The sequence below is a fragment of the Clytia hemisphaerica genome, unplaced genomic scaffold (genome assembly GCF_902728285.1).
Source record: "Clytia hemisphaerica strain Z4C2 unplaced genomic scaffold, Clytia hemisphaerica genome assembly, whole genome shotgun sequence".
NCBI lineage: Eukaryota > Metazoa > Cnidaria > Hydrozoa > Leptothecata > Clytiidae > Clytia > Clytia hemisphaerica.
Genome location: NW_027103994.1, coordinates 1,168,030 through 1,191,586, shown reverse-complemented (window position 1 = coordinate 1,191,586; position 23,557 = coordinate 1,168,030). Strand labels below are relative to the sequence as shown.

The 23,557-nt window shown below is 36.2% G+C and overlaps 1 protein-coding gene across 2 annotated transcripts; it reads left to right on the top strand.

Annotated features, from left to right (window-relative positions):
* The first annotated feature begins 4,507 nt into the window (after window positions 1-4,507).
* Window positions 4,508-23,310, top strand: LOC136811259 (peptidyl-glycine alpha-amidating monooxygenase B-like). 2 transcript variants are annotated; one of them, XM_067067872.1, is made up of 21 exons: window positions 4,508-4,928; window positions 5,135-5,189; window positions 5,374-5,461; window positions 5,615-5,709; window positions 14,307-14,390; window positions 14,673-14,724; window positions 14,998-15,065; window positions 15,282-15,371; window positions 15,841-15,917; window positions 16,345-16,395; window positions 16,779-16,831; window positions 17,475-17,644; window positions 18,100-18,159; window positions 19,282-19,414; window positions 19,721-19,837; window positions 20,423-20,495; window positions 20,828-20,967; window positions 21,304-21,380; window positions 21,661-21,843; window positions 22,160-22,269; window positions 22,359-23,310. In XM_067067872.1, the coding sequence occupies exons 1-21, from the start codon at window positions 4,545-4,547 to the stop codon at window positions 22,479-22,481; spliced, it is 2,283 nt and encodes a 760-aa protein (XP_066923973.1). In that variant the 5' UTR covers window positions 4,508-4,544; the 3' UTR covers window positions 22,482-23,310. The 2 variants fall into 2 exon arrangements, with proteins under 2 accessions (XP_066923973.1, XP_066923974.1); XM_067067873.1 differs by lacking the exon at window positions 18,100-18,159.
* The last annotated feature ends 247 nt before the right edge of the window (window positions 23,311-23,557 follow it).

Genomic DNA, 23,557 nt, shown 5'->3' with positions numbered 1-23,557 from the left:
TTATGACTTTTTAATGGGAGTTTCTAAACATCGACCAGAAATGGCGACCATGACCGGCGACCAGATAAAGTTGGATTATCAAGTTTTTCCTCTTTCTCGAAATTGACACTCTATTCAAGCTCCAAGACTGCCAAGAGCGTTGAAATGGCAGCTCTTCACGTTTTGCACGTGGCTTTATAATCACTGTAGGTGAGACAGGGGCGAGCTTTACTTCTCAACTCGATAAATAAATGATCATAAGAGAAAGACTCTACGGTGGAGAAAGAGGAAATACTTGATAATCCAACTTTATCTGGACGCCGGTCGTGGTCGCCATTTCTGATCGATGTTTAGAAACTCCCCTTTTTAATATTGCATTAATAATGAGGCTAAAAAATTCCAAGAGGTCCTCATTTTAGCAAATAAAGGATCAAATTAGTTAAAGGGTATTAAGCCTAAAATACCTAAAATAGTTTTTCTATAAGCATAAAAATATGGTAAAATCAATAAACCTCAAAATGCTAAATAAGATGAAAGATCGAAATTTGGTCAAATTTGTCCCGCTGTAAGGGTCATAAAATTCCCAAAAATTTCCTTTGTTTTCTTCTTTTTAGTCCCGGTATAGGTCCAAAGTTCGAAAGTCGGGCGGCACCCCCCCCCCGGTCAGCTCGTAATCCTAGTAACCAACCCCCCCCCCCCCCCCCCCCCCCGGATTGGTTCTTATAAACTTTTTCATTACTTCCATCCCCCGAGGAAGGACATCACCTCCGCAATAAAGTTAAAGTTGAATATAACTACTACTATGTAGAATATACTCACAGTAAATACACCATTTTTGCGGGAAGAGCGAAAATTTCTGAAAGATAACACAAAAATGCTTATTCACAATTTTGTTTCCGTGCGATTGATGGTGTATGGGGCGGCCAAGTGGGAAAGTTAGTTTTATAGGAAGGGCGGCTCACCCTCTTATTCCGCCCACGGTCTTTAAATTAGACGAGCAGATCAGCAGATGTTTACAAAAAAAAATTCGAAAATCAAAATGGCGGTGTAGGAACTCGAAAAAGGAAGAACATCAAAATCAAAACATGCAGGATGATGAGATCATCTCAAATTTGTAAAACTGATAGTATGCTTTGTTTATTATCTGGATATGAAAATTGTGTGATGGTTATGATTTCTTTAGATTATATTGTTTGCTTTTTTTCTTTTTTAGTCATCCTTTTTGTTAGTCTTTTGAGCATTTTTAGAACAGGTTTTCCATGGGACCCAGTTTTCAGAGCATGTCATGGTTGCCCCCAAGGAAAATTTCCAACATGAAACTCTGCCCCTAACAGTTAGTCACACTAGGAAATTAAGCTTTCAGAAAAAACAATATCAGTAATCTACAGGATGTATATATGTGCAACAAAAAGGATGAGAGTTACCTGAATCAAGTTCACAAGACAGTTAATTAAAATAGGACCCTGCCGACGCACCGGACTGTCCGGTGTATTTGTCCAGTGGCAAAAAGTATCCTTTCGCTACACCGGACGCAATAAGTCCGGTGTCAGTCCGGTGTTGCATACAGGGAATTTTGGAAGCCGGACATTTATGAAACAAAAAATTAAGAAACACCTGACCCACCGGACTGGCCATGTACGGTGTTTTGATTGTCCGGTGGGAAAAAAATCCTTCTCCGACACCGGACATCCGACTTCCTTAAGTCCGGTGGTAAAAAAAATTCTCATTTTACACCGGACTTTCGCGTGTCCGGTGTTCGTTAAGTTCGGTGCGTCGGCAGGGTCCTATTAAAATTTGAAAGTTTGAAACAAAATAAAACGTGCAGCAACCAAAATCAACCAACCAAGATTTGTCATTCAATTCCCAAGACAGCGCTTCGATTTTTAAGGCCTTGTTTATACGCTAAAGTAAAAATAATTCCGCACATGTAAATGGGTCATTGTTTGAGGTCCGGCAAAATTTCCAGGAAATAGCCTATCTGGCAGTGCGTGGATCTAGGTGGGTTCTGCCTCCTACGTAGTAGATCTTTTTCTTGGGAAGTTGATCTAAAAATTAGTTCTCAAGGTTGGCGTGGCCCAAATTATTTCATCTATGGCTCAAATTTTAGGCAATTTCTCATAGTTTTTGAGAAGGTTAATTTCATTTAAAAGCGCCAGGTTATTTTTCCATGAATCTCTTTAGAAGTTTTGTGGCACATTTTTTGCTTGAGAGTCAGGCGGGATGCTAGTGTGACTAACTGAAGATGATTTATTCATTTGGAGAATTTCATCTACGGAAATAAAAATCTATTTATGCATTTTTTATTTATAAGCCAGTCTGTAACCCTATGTAACACAAAAAAAATTTGAAGAAAGTTTAGGATTTTTATCTACCGCAATTCTGGTAGATTCAACGTCAATTATCTGTTTATACCGCAATTAAATTGCGGTAGCAAACATTTTCTAATCCAAACTAGCATTTCAGATAACACAACCCACAGCATGGCCCGAACATGTTCAGGCATGTTCAGGCCATGTTCGGACCATAAAAAAATAAAACCACATCGGCCTGAACCTTCAGTGTAAAGAAAGTTGCCATTTTACCACTTTTATCCATTGAAAACAAAAAACCTTTGGGTATTTAGACTCTCAAAACATTGAACATTAAAAATAAATAGTTAAATTACAGTAATGATATCAATGAAGATTTTCAACATCAATTGCTAAACAATAGATTAAAATATATAAAACATGAAGTCCTCAAATTACACATAGGATCTTAGAAACTTTCCGGTCTGTGCGGGCCATGTTCGGACCGCTCTCAAGAAAATAATAATCACGTGGCCCGACACTAAATGACACTTGTAAACTTAAGTTTTTTACTATTTCCCATTGAAAACAACCAAAAACATTGCTACTTCCCAAAGCTGGAGACCAAAACAAATTATCTTCCAATATTATGGTGCCCTTTTGGATCTATTGTTAAGGCCATCTAAAATGGTGGAAAAAGTTGTGGAAAGACAGCGGCGCCCGCTGCTTCGAGGGTGGCATCGCCAAAACGCCCAATATGATCCTCCAACATAAGTTAGTTGCCGCACAAGTTACACCACGCACTCCACCTCAGCGCAAAACGAACGTTATTTTAAAGTGAATATCAATAATTATAAGAATTTCTATGTGCTTAACTTCAGTAAACCTTGAGTGCTTCAATGAAGATGAAGAAGGTAAGAAGATAAATAATGCGCTGGATAATTTTCATTATAACAGTCAATCATTGCTGAAAGTTTGAAAAAAAATTTCCGACGTGAAAAAGACTTTGTGCCAATTAAAAGCACAGTGTGCTTATACTTACTTTGTTTGCTACATCGTCTAGGCTAGTAAAAAAAGTGAGAAAAGACACGAAGGCTATTTTTTAATGAGTGTTGTTATGATTATTTTGATTACGGCTGCATACAGGAACTTGCCAAATGTTCCTTTGTAAACAAGGTAGACTGTATTCTTAAATTTATTTATTTATTAAAGGATTGGGGACCATTCAAAAAGTACGTACGCTCTGAGGGGGAGGGGGAGGGTACTACCAAAAGCGTACGAGGGTACTACCAAAAGCGTACGAGGGGGAGGGAGAGGTCAGGTAGAAAGGTACGTACGCTTTGACATTTTTTCAATATGACGAAATTTCTGATTACTGTATATCATCAACAAAGACAAACAGAAGTTGAACTTATTTTAATTTTTCTCAAAATCTCCTAATTTACCTTTGTATAGACTTTGAGGGGAGGGGGTCATTTCAAAAGCGTACGTACGCGAAAGGGGGGTGATGCCAAAGCGTACGAGAGCGTACAAGGGGGGAGAGGGTGGTCAACTTTCGAAACATGTCCGAAACATGTCAGAAAAAATCAAAATATAATAGCCGCATTCTTTTTCACCTTTCAACATACAGGATATCCGTACAAACATTTCAAGGAGGTATTTTAACAGAATTTCCAAAGGGTCTAAAAGAGTGTTTTTCAAATTTCCAAAGGATAAAAGAGTAAAGATCGATTTTAGTTCTTGTCCACTGTCACTTTAAGGTATGAAAAGAAAATTTTCTGAGGGTTTTTTCCCAAATTTTGTCATTTTCCAGGAGATATCCACACATTTCCAAGAAATGCTTTTTGACTTGAAAAGGTTCGTCCACCCATGTATGGAAATTTTATGGAATGCGCCCAATGTGATGAAAATACCCAAAAATAGGCTCTTTTGAAAAAATACAATAAGGGAGGGGCTGGAAGATCTAAATCTTAGACTAAGCACCTTTGGGAATCCAGTCATTATTGCTTTGATTAGTTTACCCTTTATGAAATCTAATTCAAGAACAGCTGGAACTCCTTTCTTGCTCAGTCCTATTTGTAATGAATTGGATCCATTCCCTACTCAGGATATAGTAAATGTTTCAATCATATTGATTTTTTTTTTTAATGAAATTATGAATAACCTCACTTATTTATTTCAAATTTTCTCTTTTTATGTAACTCCATAACCATCCATAACTGATCATTATTATCTTTCAGAAAAGTAGAATTAAATAGAAAGAGTTTACAACAAAAAATGAGGCATTCTTGCCTCCTGTTACTTTTATTTGTTGTTTCAACAAATTGCCGATACTATTTGGATGACAGTAATAGAGACTATTTAGCAAATCTTATAAATCAAGAAAGATTTCGTGATAGCAGACAGGATTCCTATGACTATGATTACCAACGATACAACAATGACTACACACAAAAAAGAAACGACTTCAGTAGTACCAGAAACAAATTTATGAATATTTTGTCAGACATACTTGAAGCACGAAAAGAGGAAAATGGATTACACCATGCTGCATCAGTTGTTGAACAACAACACATACCGTCAGCTCAAGAAAAGTCCAATATTAAAAAGCCAGATGTAGAAAAACATAAACTGCTGATGCCAGGGGTTTCTCCACAAAAGGTAAGTAAACATAATTGTTGTCTATCTCTTCTCTTACTAATTTCAAGAAAATTCAAAATATTTCTATGTGTAATCATTTATTTTTCATACTGTCATTCTTGCTTAAACTTGTGTGATGTATTGCCAAATTTTTTAATTATCGCATTGCTCAAAATTTAAAATTCAGTAGCTATTTTATCGATGTATTTTGTGTTTTTTTTGTTTAGCCTGATACCTATTTATGTTATGCGCAAAAGATGTCGGATGATGACCAGTACATCAGTTAGTATATTGGCATGTTATTATCCACTTTATCCAATTTTTTCAAACTTCAAATTATATCTTTGTCTTTCAAAAGTGTTACAGGGATACAGTTCTTTCTTTTTATTTTGACTTTCTCCTCAGAATCTAGGCTGTTTTATGAAAAACACTTGATATTCTTGATACTCTTTTCATTATCTTTCAGCAAAATTCGAACCATTAGCAGATATGAAAGTTGCACATCATATGTTACTGTTCAGTTGTGACGAACCATTTCAAAAAGACAAAGTTTGGTAAGAGAGAACTGACAAGCCTTCCTTTTTTGACATACCTGGAGGTCCTATGAATTAAGCCCTATTCATTCATACGTCCGTTGGTTTGATTTTTAAAATGGATTTCCGAAATATCAGATCATAATATTTTTTATTTTTGTTTATATTAAACAGGGGATGTAGAGAAATGGCTCCAGTCTGTAAGAGTGGAATGCAAATGATCAAGTATGCTTGGGGAAAGAATGCACCTTCTTTGGAAATGCCTAAAGGTAAGAAAGTGGAATTACATGTTTTGTCCATCCTGAGTGCTCTTTATCTTTATTACACTTATACAACTAATCGCACGATTGGTTATTTTTTCTTATTTGGCACGCCTTAAAGAGAGCAATTAATCGTTAATCACACTCTCCAATGCCGCGCCAATGTTTATAAAATTGATTTTAATGTTTTTTCTTACATTTTTTGCATCGAACGTTATAATTGCATTCGAAATTTATTTTGTGAGAAAGAAAATCTATAAACAACCAGGGGGGGGGTCGGTAGTAAAATCTCAGACATATATGAGCAGTAAAAGGATTTTTACGAATTTTTACATACCACCACCCAGACTCTTGGAAGAGGTATTTTACTACCCTGGTAGTAAAAGTTTTTGGGACAATTTGTCATGGAGACCACCTATTTTTTGGTTGCTTTTCGGACTGATTTTACAAAAAAAGCTAATAAATGATTATTTCTGTGACACATTTGTCACTTAGTGCAAAGATTAATGTTTTGCCCTTAGAATTAAAGTCTTTTTTATATTGACAAAAAGTTTTGAGAATTTTTTGTTTGCAGCAAACAACTTTCCAACAGAAAATTTCTTCAAATTATAAAGATTTTCAGATTTTTTCGGAAAAGTCATCCAAAAAATTAAGAAAATTACAAAAGTATAGCTAAAATTTGCTAATTTTACCAGTTTAACTACCCTGGGTAGTAAAAGTTTTTTTCGATTTTTCGTCACACCACCACCGTAGTAAACGTCATTATGTCTGAGATTTTACTATTACTACGGACCCCCCCCCCCCACCCTGAAACAACAATAAAAGAAAGACATAAAGAAAAGAGAAAAATATAAAACTCTCAGTGTAATTTCTGTAATTTACTTTCCTAACTGGGAAAAAGTAGTGAAAGCCATTGTGCGATTAACTCGTAATCACATATTAACTGTACAATTCGAAAATTGCACTCGTGATTTTTTTGTTTTGAATTTTCGGGAAATTAATAACAAAAAAATCACTTGTGCAATTATATTTGAATTGCACTCGTTATCATGTGATTACATATACTAATCAAGTATTTATGCAGAAAAAATGATTCCAGCCAATTATTAACGCCTAATTGGAAAGGCAGGGTTTTGAAAATTACCATGGCTAAAATTTTGTTTAACAGTTATAATTAGCTAATTATGTAAGGGCGCGAAGCACCTGAAATATAATTACGATTTTATAAATGAAACCGAAGTACGATTTAAGATTGGATAATCGAGACTAATCGCGTGTAACCTTGGATTTCAGACTGAAAGAGAATCACTCGGACAAGAAAAAGGATCAAAACAAAACCTCTAGATATTGAGACAATAAAGAGACATGTAGGTTAAAAAGAATAACATTCAGTGGAATATATTTCTGAGACAATAAACCTTCAATATGTCAATTGAGAGTGCGTCTTCATCTGCTTCCTGTAGAATAAGAAAAAGAATCAGCAATAATAAAATGAAAATAAAATGCAAAATCAACGCATGTTTTTGGGGCTGGAGGGTGGGACAATCTCAAATCGTACTTCGATTTTATTCATAAAATCTTAATTATATTTCGGGTGCTTCGCGCCCTTACATAATTTTATTTCATAAAATCTCCGTCGATTTAAGATTGGAATATCGAGACTAATCTCTATAACCTTGGAACCCAGACCTCCATCAGCCTTGGTTCAAAGCCTTATACCTCCCTTCAAAAATGATATCCAGTCGGGGTTCCTCCTCTATCTCCTTATTATAGAATCTTTGCCAAGTTGACTTATTTGACCACTGTCCTCGTTTTAAAATATCTTTCATTGACAAGCCCAAAACTTTGGCTTTTGAAGTTGATGCAGACATGCAAGAGTGGGCTTTATATTTAGAGACATCAATCCCAGAGAGGCTCAGCACTTTCTTCACCCAATTTGAAATGGTGGAAGATTTGATTTCAAATGACTGAGTAGAAGTTGGTTTTTCTGTCCATCTCCTCTCCATTCCTTAGTCCTCTCCAGATAATCTGATAAGCAAGAAACCACACACATCCTTTTCATGCTAGAAAATGCCTTAAACTCTAAGACAGGAGGAGGTTTTCCCTGTATCCAAGACTTAGTGACTTTACTGAAGTAAAACTTGAATGAGTTTGATGTCTTCACCTTATATCTAATGTCCAAATAACAAATTTCATGACACCGTCCAGATGAAGTCAAAAACAAGAGTGCTGTTAACTTCAGGTTCAATAGCTGGTCTGACAAAGTCTCATTCTCAGGTAGACTTTCCAGATAACCTAACATTTGGTCCACATCCCAGACAAAAAGATACCTAGGCTTAGGGGGCCTCTGATTGAAAACTCCTGTCAAGAGGGAACAAACCTTAGGATGTTTTCCAACATCAAAACCATCAACCTTCCCATGATAGGCAGAAATAGCGGATCTATGACAGTTTATCGTTCTATATTCATACCCTTCTCATGCAAGCTTGCTAAATAATCCAACACTAAGTTTAGATCACATTCATTGGGATTAGCCTTTCTTTCACCACACCAGCGAACCCATTTGCCTCAGGCCGATTCATAATTAGCTCCAGTACCATCTCGCCTGGTCTTGATGATAAGGTCTGAAGCCCTTGTTGATATGCCCTCTGCAAGAAGGCCTTTCCTGACACTTTCCATGCCACTAGACTCAACGTTTGGTTCTCTACCAAAGGATGTTCTTGCCCCTGAGGGTTTGCCAACAAAAACGGCCTTGGGCTTATTAGAATAGGGTTTGCTACGCAAACTACGCTACGTTTGCTGGCCAATGTGGGGTCACCAAAATTTGAGTTGCCTGTTCTGACTTCAGCTTTGTCAGTGTTCTCCCTATGAGACAAAACGGTTGGAATGCATATGTTAGCCCTCGGTCTTTCCAATTCAATTGGAATGCATCTACTGCCTGACTCATTGGATCTGGTTTCCAAGCTACGTAGAGCTGAAGCTGGTGCAGGCCCTTGATGCAAAAAGATCTAATGCTGGGATCCCTAGACCCTGACAAATTTTTTGAAAAACTCTCTTGTCTAGTTGCCATTCGCTGGAATCGTGGAAATTTCTGGATTCCCAGTCTGATACAAAGTTGTAAATCCCCGGGAGGTATTTTGCTGTAATCGTGAACCCTTGGTTCAGTGCTAACTCCCATATCTCTTTGGACAATGAAACCATCTCCTGGTTCCTTGTCCCCCCCATCTTCACAAGGTATGCTAGGGCTGACATGTTGTCCGTTTGAAAGTGTGCATTCTTCAATGTGAACATTTTGTGATAAGTTAACGAGGCGAGGTGAATGGCCTTCAGTTCGAGCACATTTATGTGTCTCCCACTCTCTAGAAGAGTCCAGTGCCCCCCTGTCCTCTGGTTCTGAAAAAAAGCGCCCCAACCCTTCTTTGAGGCATCCGTCTGGATTACTATTTTTCTGGAGGGTTTCAACAGGGACCTCCCATTGTAAAGTTGTAGATTGTTCATCCACCATTCCAGCTCCTGCACACTGTTTTCGTTCAGAGCATATGAAAACTGTGGATCCTGACTCAGTTTGGTCATCCGGATGTACTGATGCTGAAGATTACTATTTTTCTGGAGGGTTTCAACAGGGACCTCCCATTGTAAAGTTGTAGATTGTTCATCCACCATTCCAGCTCCTGCACACTGTTTTCGTTCAGAGCATATGAAAACTGTGGATCCTGACTCAGTTTGGTCATCCGGATGTACTGATGCTGAAGATATCGCATCTGAAGAAAAGCTGGAAGAACAGCTTGAGCTGTTGAGCAAAGATGGCCCAAGAGACTGGCCATTTCCCCTAGAGTAGTTTGAGGATGTTCGATCAGCTTGTAACATTTCTGTTTGAGATTGTCTAATTTCTCAAAAATTCTGTCTTTTGACATGGGGTTAGAACAGATTTCTTCAAGTTTATGACAAATCCCAGGTGTTGAAAGAGAAAAATCAGAGTATCTCTTGCCATTTCCAATTCTGAAATGGATTGTGCCATCAAAAGGATGTCGTCTAGATATATGACGAGCCTGATATTTATCCTCCTCAAAAGAGCTATTGGAATTTTCAGCAATTTTGTAAAAATTCGTGGGGCAGGTCCCAGGCCAAAGCATAGGCATAAGAACTCGTATAGCTGCCCTTCCCAACGAAACTGAATGTATTTTCTCTGACTGTGGTGAAGAGGGACGCTGTAATAAGCGTCCTTCAAATCGATCTTGCATAAATAATCTCCCTCTTTCAACAGATCTTTTAGCAAATGTAAACCCTCCATTTTGAAGTGAAGGTAGGGGATGAAGGCATTCAGATGTTTCAAATTTATGACAGGTTTGTTGCCCCCCGTTTTCTTGGTCACTAAGAAAATATTGCTCAAGAGTTGACCCTTCTGATCCTGAACTTTTCGGATTGCACCTTTCTTTAACATGGCTTCCACCTCTAGATCCACTAGATCCTTCTCCTCCTTGGACATTTTTGCCTGATGAGGAAGTTTTCTTTGAAAAGGTTGTTCTAAGAAGTCTATTTTTATTTTAAACCTTTGACCCAATTCAAAATTTCTGGGTTGCTTGTTAATTTTTCCCATTGAGTGACAACATATTTTTTTAACCTTCCTGCAAAAGGGAAATTCCCTACTAGGTGTTTTGGGAACAGTTTTCGAATCATTGGATGTACCCTTTTTAGCTGGGTTAGTGGAAATATTTCTGGAAAATTTTCTGAAGCCATATTGGTGAAAGATGCCCTCCTTTTTAACAAGTGAGTGGCTCTTACCGATGTTTGTTCCTTGACATGGAGCCTTGTTGAATCGTTTGAATTTATTATTCTGATAGTTGGATGCACCTCGTCGTCCTGACCAACCAAATCTTCTACTTGATGGTCTTGAATTTGATGTTGATGAAGTCTCGGAGTTGTCCTCGTAGCTTCGCCCCCCATTTTGAAACTTCCTAAATGAGGGGCCCCCATGATTGGGCCGTCTGTTTCCACGACTCGAGCCTCTGCGAGGGTCTTTATCTTCGTAAACCTCTCTCGACTTCTTCTTGGCTTTTGCAATTTCGATAGCATGCTTTCTGAAGGTTTCACCAAACAGTTCCTTATCTGAACCATTCAATAACTCACAATGTTCCTTCAAAGTGGCTTTTGCTTTAGTGTTCTCAGTGCCAACTGCTTTGAGAATATTCAATCTTCTCCGATGAGAAACAGAGTTGAAAGCCTGACCGGTTAACAGGATGGTACTGTCAATGTAATCCAGGAGTTCTGCCATGTCCACTTCTTCAAAGGACTTGGTTTGAAAAACTTCTTCCAAGATAAACCAAACCTTTGCCAATGGACCCATTACTTGCAAGATCCGACTCTGAACACTCTCAAAAATGTGGTCAAGCTCTATCTCTCCCCTTCGACGTCGTTCCTCCATTAATCTCATGGTTGATTGAAATTCGATTGACGTTTTTGCTTACGTTAATTTGTAATTTCCTGTGAACTTGTAATTTCCTGTGAACTTGTAATTTCCCTCCTAGCTTTTGCAATTTTCCTCCTAGCTTTTGTAATTTCCCTCCTAGATTTTGTAATTTTCCGCAAAAGTGAAATTTCCATCGTTTGGAAATTCATCACCTTTTTCGAATTTCTTACTAACTTTGAAGGCTTAAGTAAATGGAATACTATCCAATTAAAACTCAATTCGCATTTCTATGACTTTTTTGAGACCTCTTTTTAAAATTTCAGATTTAAAGGAATAGTGTATTGCTACGCAAATCAAAATATTATGGTCACGTGTCTGGAATTTGATTGGTCGAGCGCGATAAAAGTTTACAATTTGATTGGTCGAACGGGATTTCACTTTCGTTTTCGTAATGTAAACAAACCGAAAAATACTTTGCGACATAAAAAAGTTGGGAGGGGAATGAAAAATCTTTCGTGTAATTTCTTCTGTCTTGTATCATACTTATATGAAGGAAATTTTTTGTTTTGCTATGCCAAAATTGATTCACAAATGTAAATACTACACATGAGTTTTTCTATACACAAAGAGATTGTGAGATGAGAAGATATAAACAGTTCTTTTTTGTTTTCCTGTGTTCTTTGTGTTTCATCAAGAGCAGATGAACAAAATAACAAATAGTAAATAATGCATAAAACATTTTTTGAAAATAATAACATCACATTACAAAATTCCTGTATATACATTTGGATTTTGAAAACTATATAAGTATTTACAAATTCTTTATGGCTTCACTTTTATCAAGAGTGATGCAAAAGTATTTGAATAATAATATGACCTCCTCTTTGAAGTTGCCTTCCAAAATATTTCTTTCCCTTCAAAAAAAAATTCTCAATTAAAGCACCCTCAGAGTTTTTCACACAGTAGCACTTCATAGGGAAAAAAGTTACCTAGAAAATAAAATTTTATCAAAACTGTTGGTGAAAAAATACTTCCTTTTTTTAGCAGAAAATGTTTTAATATCTTAAAATTTTATCATTGAGTTTTATGTATTTATCGTCACTTCATACAACACCAGTCACAATATTCCACATTCACTCAAGTTAACAACGTAAATAGAATGTAAACAGTTCTTCTTACAGCAGCATATCCATACCACTGTAAAAAATGCAGCTATGTCCATCCATAACGAAACAAACTGGTACATGAAAAATATGTTCAACTGTTCCCAAATCATAGCATGTACGAGGACTTTCAAAAAGGATGCAGAGATATGTAGCTTCAGAGTCGAACCATGCCAGAAGCACAAGAAGACAAAGTCCCTTGATCGATGGTTTGATCTTAATTTTCAATGATAGTTACAGGATTTTAAATTTAATCAAATCAATGTGTCCTACTGCTACTTCCTCAACATTATTTCATAAAATTCCAAATCAGTACAATATGATGCTCAGAACCAGAGTTTTTCGTTCATCGTAGAGTTACTTTTCGCTTCATTTTATTTGGTTCGTGCAAAATCTCATGACATGATACAGTGCTTTTATCGAGAAAATAATATCCGCGTTCCATGATTCTATCGAAGTATTCTGAAGTTATGTAGACTACAGTCTCCAGAGTTGATTTTTCAAGTCATTGGATGAACAAAAATGTCCCATATTTTGAAGTACGAACCATGAAAATCTTCTTTGAACAAGACTTTCTTGTCTTGATGAGTTTCATTCACTTCTCAGATCCATATATTATGCACACTTTCGAGAGATGAACAAGTCTTTCTTGTCTTGTTGATGAGTTTCATTTCACTTCTCAGATCCATATGCACACTTTCGAGAGAAAATAGAAATCTCTTTCTCCTCTTGAGTGTTCAAAATTGACTACATTGTTATTTAACTGAAAGCAAGAGAAGAGATAGTTCTGTATAAATTGGTTAGCAAAAGAATTCAATCTTGATATTAAATATCTTCTTGTATCTTCAGCATCATAGAAAAATAAACATTGAAACTTTGCACAAAGATAGTTGAATAAAAACACTTTATGATTTTGGTGCTTTACCTATTTGCTTGACACTTAAAAGTTTCACATTAAAAATCATATCCAGCCGAATCTCGAGCATCACTGAAAAATATGCTTTGAAACTTTCCATAATGATAGTTCAATAATAATATGACCTATTTCAGTTAATATTAACACTGCTCAGCCACAAAATGATCAATAAAGATCTCGTAAACATTACAGTTTTTCTCAATAAAGATTTTCCAGTCGCCATTTTCTTCTAGCTCGTTTTTTGAGCAAGACTAGAATCTCGTTCGGTTTTCTCGCGCCCTTGACGGGAAATACTCACTCGGGTAGTTTTACTTTTTGCGGGAAAAACATGAGCGAGTTTCTTTGCTGTCGAGTTCAACTGTAGCAATACACTATTCCTTTAAATTGACGTCCTCCAGAATTTTCAGAATTTCAATCCAAACCATGAGATTAACCAGGAATCTCATGCTTGTTTTCGTGAAATTCTGGATAAATTACCCTTGGGAAATTTATACCGAATTTCCCTCATAACCATGAGATTACTAGTACTAATTCTCTAAAGTGTTCGTCCATTTTTGGCGCCTTGTACAAAAAAATTTTAGGGATAGGATTGTTCTTGGAGACACTGTCTTTAAGTTCCTTCTCCTTTACAAATTGTAGAAAAAAACTTGCGAGCGTAATTTCATTTCCTCTTGCAGTTGCCAATCGTATATGGCGTCCTCAGCTTCTGGTTCCAACCTTCTTCTTTTAAAAGAAATGGCTTTTGAAGGAGCTTCATCTTCCTGTAGAGGTAGTTTTTCTCCAGAGGGCTCAGTGTCTTCTGGGTCAATGACAGGGTTTGTAGCCTCTGTCAATGCCTCCTCAGTTGGTTCCACCATGCTTAACTCAGAGCTATTGATCGATTTGTATGATTAAGCTGGATTAGGTTAGATTCCCAGCTTTGATTTTTGTTGATTTAGTTTTGAGGTACATCTGCTTCCTTCTTTGTGGTTTGCGAAAAGAAACGATCAAGGCTGATGGAGGTTATAGAGATTAGTCTCGATTATCCAATCTTAAATCGACGGAGATTTTATGAAATAAAATTAATGTGAGGTAACCAATCCGCATTTAAAAACCTTCTTGTATTTTATCTTTTTATCAGATGTTGCGTTTCATGTTGGTGGAAAATCTCCTGTGAAATATTTGGTTTTACAAGTTCATTACCTCAATGTTGACAGCTTCAAAGGTATTTATTCTTCATATATGACCTGAATGGCAAGGCTCAAAATCTATTACAGAGAGAGTTTTCTTTAGCCATACTTCTTATAAGGAAAAAACACGCTGTTATAATTTTTGTGATTACATAATTTTTCAGGTAGCAGTGGTACATGCTAAATAAACTTCGATTTGTTTACCTTCACATTAATTTATAGTGCTTTCAAAAGCAGATTTTTCAATTACATGTCAGGAAAAATGAAATCTGAAGGGAAGCTACTTGGTATTAACTAATAGTGTTTTATGATTTTAGATGGAAAGACTAAAGATCATTCTGGTTTGATTTACACCACAACTACACAGAAGTATGTATTACCGCCATTACTCAGTGCTTTATTTTGCGTGAACAGTCCTTGATAATTCCCGCACAATATAATTTTTTATTGTTATTTCGAATGAAGTCATGTGCCAACTTTTAAGTAACAAAATCTAAATTGCTGGCTGTGATTGATGACAATTTTTAGATATCTTAGGATCTTTGCAGAGGTGAGACATATATTATCATACAGCTTAAATTGTTCAGCTTGTAAATTCTTTCGATGGCTTTGAAACTCTTTTCTTTTATGTTCATTTTTCAGGCCATCATATTTTGCTGGTATCTACCTGCTTGCTGCTGGATGGCCACCTATTCCACCGCATAAAGACAGTGAGTGATTTTCATTTGCATGAATTTCTTTTCGAAAACTTTTTGTGAGCCATAACTAATTTCCAAACAAGAGGTCTATGAATCAATGGTAATTTTTGTCTAGAATCAATTTACATCTCAGATCTTTAATGGATCTAAAAAAAGAGTTTTCAATAACAATAGATACATTTCCTGGAATGTATGATCAAGCTGTTGAATTTCTTTTTATAATTTCAGAATTTCATATGGATATGGAGTGTGGTTATAAAAGTTCCAAACAGATGAAGATTTATCCTTTCAGGTTTCGTGTACATGCTCATAAGCTAGGTGAGTTCTTATGCGATGTGAATTTAATCAATTAAATAACTTTTAATGATGACTAAAGTTCATTCACATTAAGTGTGCACTAATCTTTGTATGGTTTGCCGTTTTCCAACCAATGCTCCCTAACATATACCGTTGAAAAGAAAAAGAAAATGAAAATGAACAATGGAAAAGAAAAAATGAACTTTCTATTCTTTGCAGATATTTAATTTTTGGTACAAGGTACTTTGAAACATCCTGATCTCAGCTATATAGTTATCTTTCCCAAGAAGTTGCATCAAAGATCGAAAAACCTCGTTTCTTGCTGTTTAAGTCCAAACGGGAGATGAATTCCTTAAATTGGTTGAAATAGAACTATTGCTGCAATTTGGAAATCTACAATTGAAATTGAAATCAAAACAAAGTTATGAATTTAATTAACTTCTTTTCCATTTCAATCATTGAGAATGATAGTACATTTTTTCTACTTTAGGTGCTGTTATCACTGCCTATCGCGTACGAAATGGCAAATACACACTCATTGGGCGAGGAGATCCTCAAAGACCACAGGTGATGCTTTGTTTCTTCAAAAACAAATCGTTTTAAACATATCAGTAATGTTTCGTTTATGTCTTCATTTACAATATGCAACCAATCGGAAAATTCGTCGTCAAAAGTGACGAACAATTTGCTCGGTGATAAAATTAGTGTTAACGAAACTATTGCCAATGAGGTTGTAAAGCCCATTATTTGTAAAGTCATATATCGCCTCTTGAGTGCTATATGGTACTAGTTCCCTACTCAACATATTCAATCCAAAACTAGTGAGGTGTGACTGCCGAACGCGTCCAATAATTCTTAGTTGCATTGAAAAAAACATGAAATAATGTAAAAAAGTTCTTATACTCGAGGTACATTCTATGGCGAAAAAGCATCTGTGTTAACTTACAATTACAATCTGACATTAAAAAGCTGTTATTTATTATTATAATTTCAGGCATTTTACAAAGTGGACAATGATTTGGACATTAAAGATGGAGATGATGTGGTATGGAGGAATTTCTTTTCATAGAATCTTGCAGAAAACTTGCCTCGTTTTGAAATTATTGCCATGGTGATTAACTCCCGGCGGATTTTATTGAAACTACTTTCTATTCATAAAAAAATTATTTTATGTCTCAAGGGACATAATCACCATTGTAATTGTTTGAATACGAGGCAAGTGATGTTCGTGACGTAATTTATGAAAGTGTCTATTAATTAAGAAATTAAGTTTTTTAACTTGTTTCAGATCTTTTTCTATAAGATTCTATTTGAACTGTGATTTATGATTCTTCCTTCTGACTATATTCCCCAAGAAAATAGATTTTTGGAAATGCCCACTAATGAGTTTGTTGTATGGTATCCTATGTTTTGTATTTTGTATTTCAGATTGGAAGATGTACTTTTAACTCAACGTCAAGGGATACAGTCACTAATATTGGGTAACACTCATTTGTAAAATTTTCCCCCATATTTTCAGATTTTAGTATAACGGACAATGGGTTTTTCCTGAAAAAACTGTATACCCCTGTTGAGGAGGTCCATCCCTCTGTGGCTGGAAATGCTGTAACCCCCTGGAATTCGAGGCAATTTCAGGTTTAAACCCCTCTGGAATTGTGAATTTTAGTAGGATTTATAAATCTACCCCCATGGAATTCCAGTTATTTTCTACAGATTTTTGTATCGCCCTATGGAATTCCGCCACATATCAAAGCTTACCCCCTTGGAACGAAAATGGATGGTATATGGTAAAAGCCTGATGAATGGACGTAACATTGCTTGTTTTACTTGACATTTCAATATTACATTATTTGTCTCGGCTTATTGTTATTGCTGCCTATTCGGTAGTGTGATACAGTTGACTCACTCTTAAATTAATTCGATCTTCGAGGGACCAAGAAATTTCTTCGAATTAGAGAAAGATTCGAATTACAGAAATATTTTATACTAATTTGTAATCGAGAAGACTAATATTTTAGCTCGAATTATAAAAAAGATTCGGACAGTAGAGGTTCGATTCAGAGAGAGTTGATTGTGATGACTTTTGCATAGATTATATTTTTCTTATTTTCTTCTCCACTTTAGTGCCACACACAAAGATGAAATGTGTAATTTCTACATCATGATGTTCTACAAGGCAGATTATGGTGATCAAAACCCAGGGTGCATGCAGACCACGGATTCATTCAGTTACCCAGACGATTCTGACGTCACTCTAGCTGAAATGGAACGCAAAGGATCGATGTATCTTCACGGTATGTTCTATGGAAAGTTTTTTCTTTACAATGATTTTCTGGCACCTATCTGGTTTTAAGTGGTATGTTTTACTAAGATCAATCCATAAATGGATGGGTGGAATCAAAATTGAGAGACAACTTGCATTAGGCTATTTTCACACATTGTACAGCTAATGACAGGGCCCACGTCATGAAAGTGGGGGAGGGGGCAATGAATATAGAGACAAAGGAGGCGCAACCAAAAATTTTTACTTTGCAAAAATGCCCCCCCCCTTCCCCCGGTGGCGTGGGCCCTGAATGTTAAATATTTTGATGATTATTTTTAAGGTGATAAACCTATATAATAACATACTGATTCCATTCTACAATATGCAACCAGGGCTAAGAGCTTCTACCATGGGACTCAAATTTTTAGCTTCTGTATATTTTGTTTTGAATTTTCATTTTATTCCATAATTGAATATTCATTTCAGAAAAACGGTTTAAACAGAAGATGGCGCAACTTCAAGCTAAAAGGAAATTAAAACCCAAAGGTGTCATAAAACATAATAATTACATAAATTGATAATTTAGTTGATTTTAAGTCAGTAGTGTAATTAATAATTATAATAATAATTCTTAACCAATCATTTAAACTGTAAAAATAATAACCTATTTAAAAATTTAAACCCTTGTTTGTTCGTGTTTTCTTTGTATCTTTATTGTGTGCACTTATTTTTGATAAAATGCACTTCCTTATCAAACTTACTTATGATATTTAAAGGGCTACTTAGACTACACAATATATTGGTGAGCAATATTCGACAATGAAGTTCTGTTATAAAAATAAATTTTCTTTCTGTAAACAATCCCACAATATTGCAAATCGAGCTGACAATATATTGCGGACACCTTTTCAATATATTGCTGGTATGCAGCAATGTACTATCAATATATTATAACAATAGCGTTCAGTTTGAGGTCGTTGTTGTTATTTTCTGCCCGCACAGTTTGATTATTAGCCCGAGAGTGTCATTTGGGCCCGACGCGAAGCGGAGGGCGCAAATGGCACTAGAGGGCTAATAATCAAACTGCAAGGGCAGAATTAATGACAACAGCGAACGAAAGCTTAACGCTATTACTATTATTATTCATATCGGACATTCAAACAACGTTTTTTTCTAGCGTCAGCCAAGTGTTTTCGCTTCAATGCAATGACTTTAACAAGTTTTGAGTACCCTTGCGAGCGGGCCGCAAATGACCAAAAAGTGTTTTTTTCTGACGTTAGTTTAGTCTTTTCGCTTCAATGCAACGACTTCGATAAAGTTCCGAGCGGGCCGCAAATGACGTTATCGCCCTATAACCAGGGCGATTAATGATATTTCAGCCCTCTGAAGCGCGACGCCTTAGTTTTCTCAGCGCGGGTATGACTATTTGAGTCATAGAACCTTTCAATACCGCCCGCCGTTCGAATCTTTAATGGCTTACTTAATGACCGCTATATGGATAATAATCCCGGATAATTTATTGTGTAATATATGTAGCCCTTAACTTTTTATGGTCATTTCCAGCCCCATATATTTACAATTCCTTTGCAAATGTTCGTCATTTATTTACAGAAGATACAGTTAATTACAGTTAACTATTGATATCCTTGAGATCTTCTTCCATTTCAGAACATTCATTCAAAGAGGTTGATGGTTGGCCTAAAGGTTTGAAAGCTGGTCAAGTTGGTCAAATTGCCGGCGTCGAAGTGAACAAGGATCACGTGATCATTTTCCATCGTGGTGGACGAAAGTGGGATCAAAAGTGAGAACTTAGAAAAAAACTATTTTACTACACCTGAGCTCATTTTAGTGCAATTTACTGTGTGGGATCAAAAGTGAGAACTTTAAATGAAAAATTCTTTTACATGTAACTTTTAACGTTTAACGTAACTTAATTTGAATTATCCAAAAACAACCAACAACAAAAACAACTTTTTCTCCTAAACTTCAAAGTATGTTATTACGTTAAGCCCTACCGGGTCTTCGAACCGGATTCGAGCCTTTCCCTCGAGCCTCCATCGAGCCTTAACTTACAAAATTTTCTAATGATTCTCCTATTTTTCATTAGTTCTTTTGATGCTCAAAACAAGTTGGCGTCAGCTCTTCAGGAACCAATTTCTGATGACACATTGGTGTGGTTGGATCGCCACACTGGTGAATTCGTCAAATCCATGGGTGCTCATTTGTAAGTCTATGAAACATTTTTAAAAGCGGAATGAGAATACCTTCTAATAAATAAGGGTTGGACGACTTCGAATCTACCTGTTGGAAGCTTGTCTGTACACAAACCCAATATCTACGGCTTATTTCAAAATTCATTGCCGTAGAGGCGATAAACGTGGGATACACTCTCGTACATAGTAGTTGAAAGCATATGCCAATGTTAAATTTCTTTTATAGTACTTTATCGACCCTTTTTACGCCGGTGCCTTTATTTACGTTAATTTTTCGTCATTATTTTTTAGGCCGGGCGTAAGGGATCGGAATTAAATGAGGGCTGGGTTAAAAATGGAAGAGATTGAGCTTTTGCGTACTAAGGACCGGCGTAAAAAGGACCATCGCTAAATACGGGCCGGCGTAAAAAGGGCTGGTAACGTATAACGCCCTTCGACCCTGGTTAACTGGAACCAAATCACAAATATTTATGTTAGGAAATCACGAAGATTTCCAGTGAAAATAATCGGAAATCATCTAAAAGATATTTTGATTGCGTGCTTAATTCTACGGTGATAATTCTCTTATCGACAAAGTATTTTATTTTCAATCATAGATTCTACATGCCACACGGCATCACGTTGGACCAATCGGGAAACATCTGGTTAACTGATGTCGGAGCCCACCAGGTACAATTCATTTTTGCGAAGTTATCATCATAAACAAAAACTACGTCAAGACTGGCATTTTTTTCTTAGTTGGGGCATGAACGCGCATTTGAAATCAAAGAATATTTGAAAGTTTGAAGCTACGAAGTAATGACATTTAATACAATTCATAATATGCACCACTGGAGAGTCTTCTGAGAACTTTTAAAATTTTCCACCCAATACGTCACTTGAAAAAAAGAAAAAGTGATGTATTGGGTGGAACAAAAACAGAAAAGTTGCATAATTTCGTGAAGTCGTTGCAGTGGTGCATATCATGAATTCAAAATTCTTTCCTTTGTTTTATTTCGCAGGTGTTCAAGTTATCACCAGAAGGGAAAGTATTGTTGGTGGTCGGTGAACGGTTTGTACCAGGAGATGATGGCAAACATTTTTGTAAACCAACCGATGTCGTTGTTGTCCAAGAAACCGGAGAATTCTTTGTCTCAGACGGGTAAACTATTTGTTACCTTCATTCTATTATTGACCTTCTATTCTCAATTGAACTTGAGGAAAGCAAGGTATTTCGACAACATTTCATATCAGAATCAATGCCAGCTGGATGGATACCATCTTTTTGATGATCTTCTAAATCCAACATCTTTATCTGGATGCTTCATTGGAAAATATTTTCGTTGCTAATTTTGAAGTATCATAAATCCTTTATATAGACAACCCTTCATTGTTCTTGGTTTCGAACATGATGTTTTAGTCAATTTGTTAAGTCAATTCTGTTCTCTCAATTCTCAGCATTGTAAATCTGTTTGCACCAATTTGTTTCTCTTTCCAGGTATTGTAATCAACGAGTTGTGAAGTTCGATAAAACTGGCTCCAAAATGCTGATGGAAATATCGCCCAAATCAATCAGTGAGTTTTTTTTCTTTGCATCCTGGTTAGAGAGTATAGATACTAATATATGTCATTTTAATCATTCGTTAGGTAACTAAGTTAACATACACAAAGCAAACCTTCTATTAAGGCGGAGTAATATAGTGAGGCTCAATTTTGACTTTCATCCAGGAGGTCGAGATCCCAATTCGACAGGTATTTGACATCTTCCTGTGACATCGTACCCAAATCGTTGTGGCGTAGCTTCAGTCATAAATCTACTGATAGCGAATCAAGTTTTTCAATGCTTACTCTTTAGGTCATTTGAATCCACCTTCCATGCGGATCGTACACAGTTTGGCTTTCGATGAAGAAAACAATCGCCTGTACGTCGCTGATCGAGAAAATAATCGAGTCCTGGTTTTCAACTCCCAAGATGGTGACTACGTTTGGCAGATTGCATTTAAAGAAGCAGTATACGCTGTAGCTGTCAATAAGAAAGGTGCAAATATAAATCTTCAGTTATTCAAAACTACCATAAGAACTCTCTACTTACATTCACCGTTCGTTCGTTCGTTCGTTCGTTCGTTCGTTCGTTCGTTCGTTCGTTCGTTCGTTCGTTCGTTCGTTCGTTTCGTTCGTTCGTTCGTTCGTTCGTTCGTTCGTTCGTTCGTTCGTTCGTTCGTTCGTTCGTTCGTTCGTTCGTTCGTTCGTTCGTTCGTTCATTTACTCAAAAGAGATACGCTGAAACTTAAAGTAACCTGTAAAACTTAGAGATCCTTATCACAGCTGAATGAAGAATCTTTTCGTGTTTTTAGATAATGTCCTGCACGCTGTAACGACTAATTATGTAGACCCAAAGAAGACATCAGGATACACTTACCATTTGAAATCCAAATCATTTATCACAACTTGGAAGCCTCCTGCTGTAAGATTTTTTCAAATTAGTTATGAAAAGAGATTTGATCGTATCTTATAGTTTTATCTTTAATTTAATGTTTCTATCTTCCCTTTCAGGGCTTCGGACGTCCTCATGATTTGGCAGTCAGCAAGGATGATAATGAAATTTACGTTTCAGAGATTGGACCTAACAGAGTGATTAAGTTTGCTTCCAAACAAGCCCAGAAGACTAGACCATAATGGAATCCAGGAGTAGAGGGAGAGGCTGGAAGAGACAATGCAAGTTCGGTTTTCGATTGGAATATATTTATGGGTAGATTAATGCATTTGGGATTCTCAACATTAGGCTTGTCGGCTGACGTAACAAATGACCATGGTTATTTGAAATTCGGCTGCCGGCAAAATTGCACTAAGTTTTCTATCTGCAACTAATATTTTGGGTGTATAACTTTGTAATGGGTATCTTATGTTTGTGGGTGGGTCATTATTACCCCTTTTTATTGACTCTTATGTTTGAAATCAATTTTCAGATTTTCAGTTTTTTTTCTGCATTTTTGACCTTTTTTTGCATTACTGGCAGATTTTTAGTATCCATTTATTATAGTATTTATTTCTTAAGATAAAATCGATCGTTCATAATAGTTATGATTACGTCATCAAGAATTCCAAAAGAAATATTTGTGTAGAACAGCCATGGATCCTAAAAAGATTAAGTTCCTTTTGTTCCTTTTCTGCTGTCGAATTCAATCAGATATAACCGAAGGCTAGAGAGGAATCTTTAACCTTTCCTAGACAAGTAAAATTGATGCTTTAGATGTGCGTCTGACTTCTTTCCTTTGTTTTCCTTCATACTTTTGTTTCGAATTCTGATGATGAGTATCACGCATATAAGATACGACCCTCGCCCTCGTCTATATCTTGATGGTTGAACTGCACTAAAGGCATAACACTAACAGTTAAATCTCTTTAAAGCCTTTCACCAGATAATATTATAACCAACCAGAATTTGTAAATATTAATTGGGCATTATTATTTTTAGTAACAGAAATATATGGAGAAAATAACTTGACTTTTCAATTACTCTTTGTTTTGCTTTAATTTTGAAAATTTCATGAATTGATTGGAGTGTCCTTTCATAACCTTTAGCTAGCAACTTGCGATCCCTCGATCGCTTCGCAATTCTTAGCTTAGATTTTAGACCTGACTTGATTTTATAGGATCTTACCTTGGATTAACCAGCTCTATTATACAACCCCTTTGCCAGAACCATGAAAAATAAATATTTTTAATATTTGTGACATTGAAGTTATTCGCTC

What these genes read in the sequence shown, in the direction of transcription:
- LOC136811259 (XM_067067872.1), top strand. Translation starts at nt 4,545, where the DNA reads ATGAGGCATTCTTGCCTCCTGTTACTTTTATTTGTTGTTTCAACAAAT. An exon ending in TATTCCACCGCATAAAGACA is followed by an intron (nt 15,066 to 15,281) that starts GTGAGTGATTTT and finishes TTATAATTTCAG; the next exon opens with AATTTCATATGGATATGGAG. An exon ending in AATATCGCCCAAATCAATCA is followed by an intron (nt 21,381 to 21,660) that starts GTGAGTTTTTTT and finishes CTTACTCTTTAG; the next exon opens with GTCATTTGAATCCACCTTCC.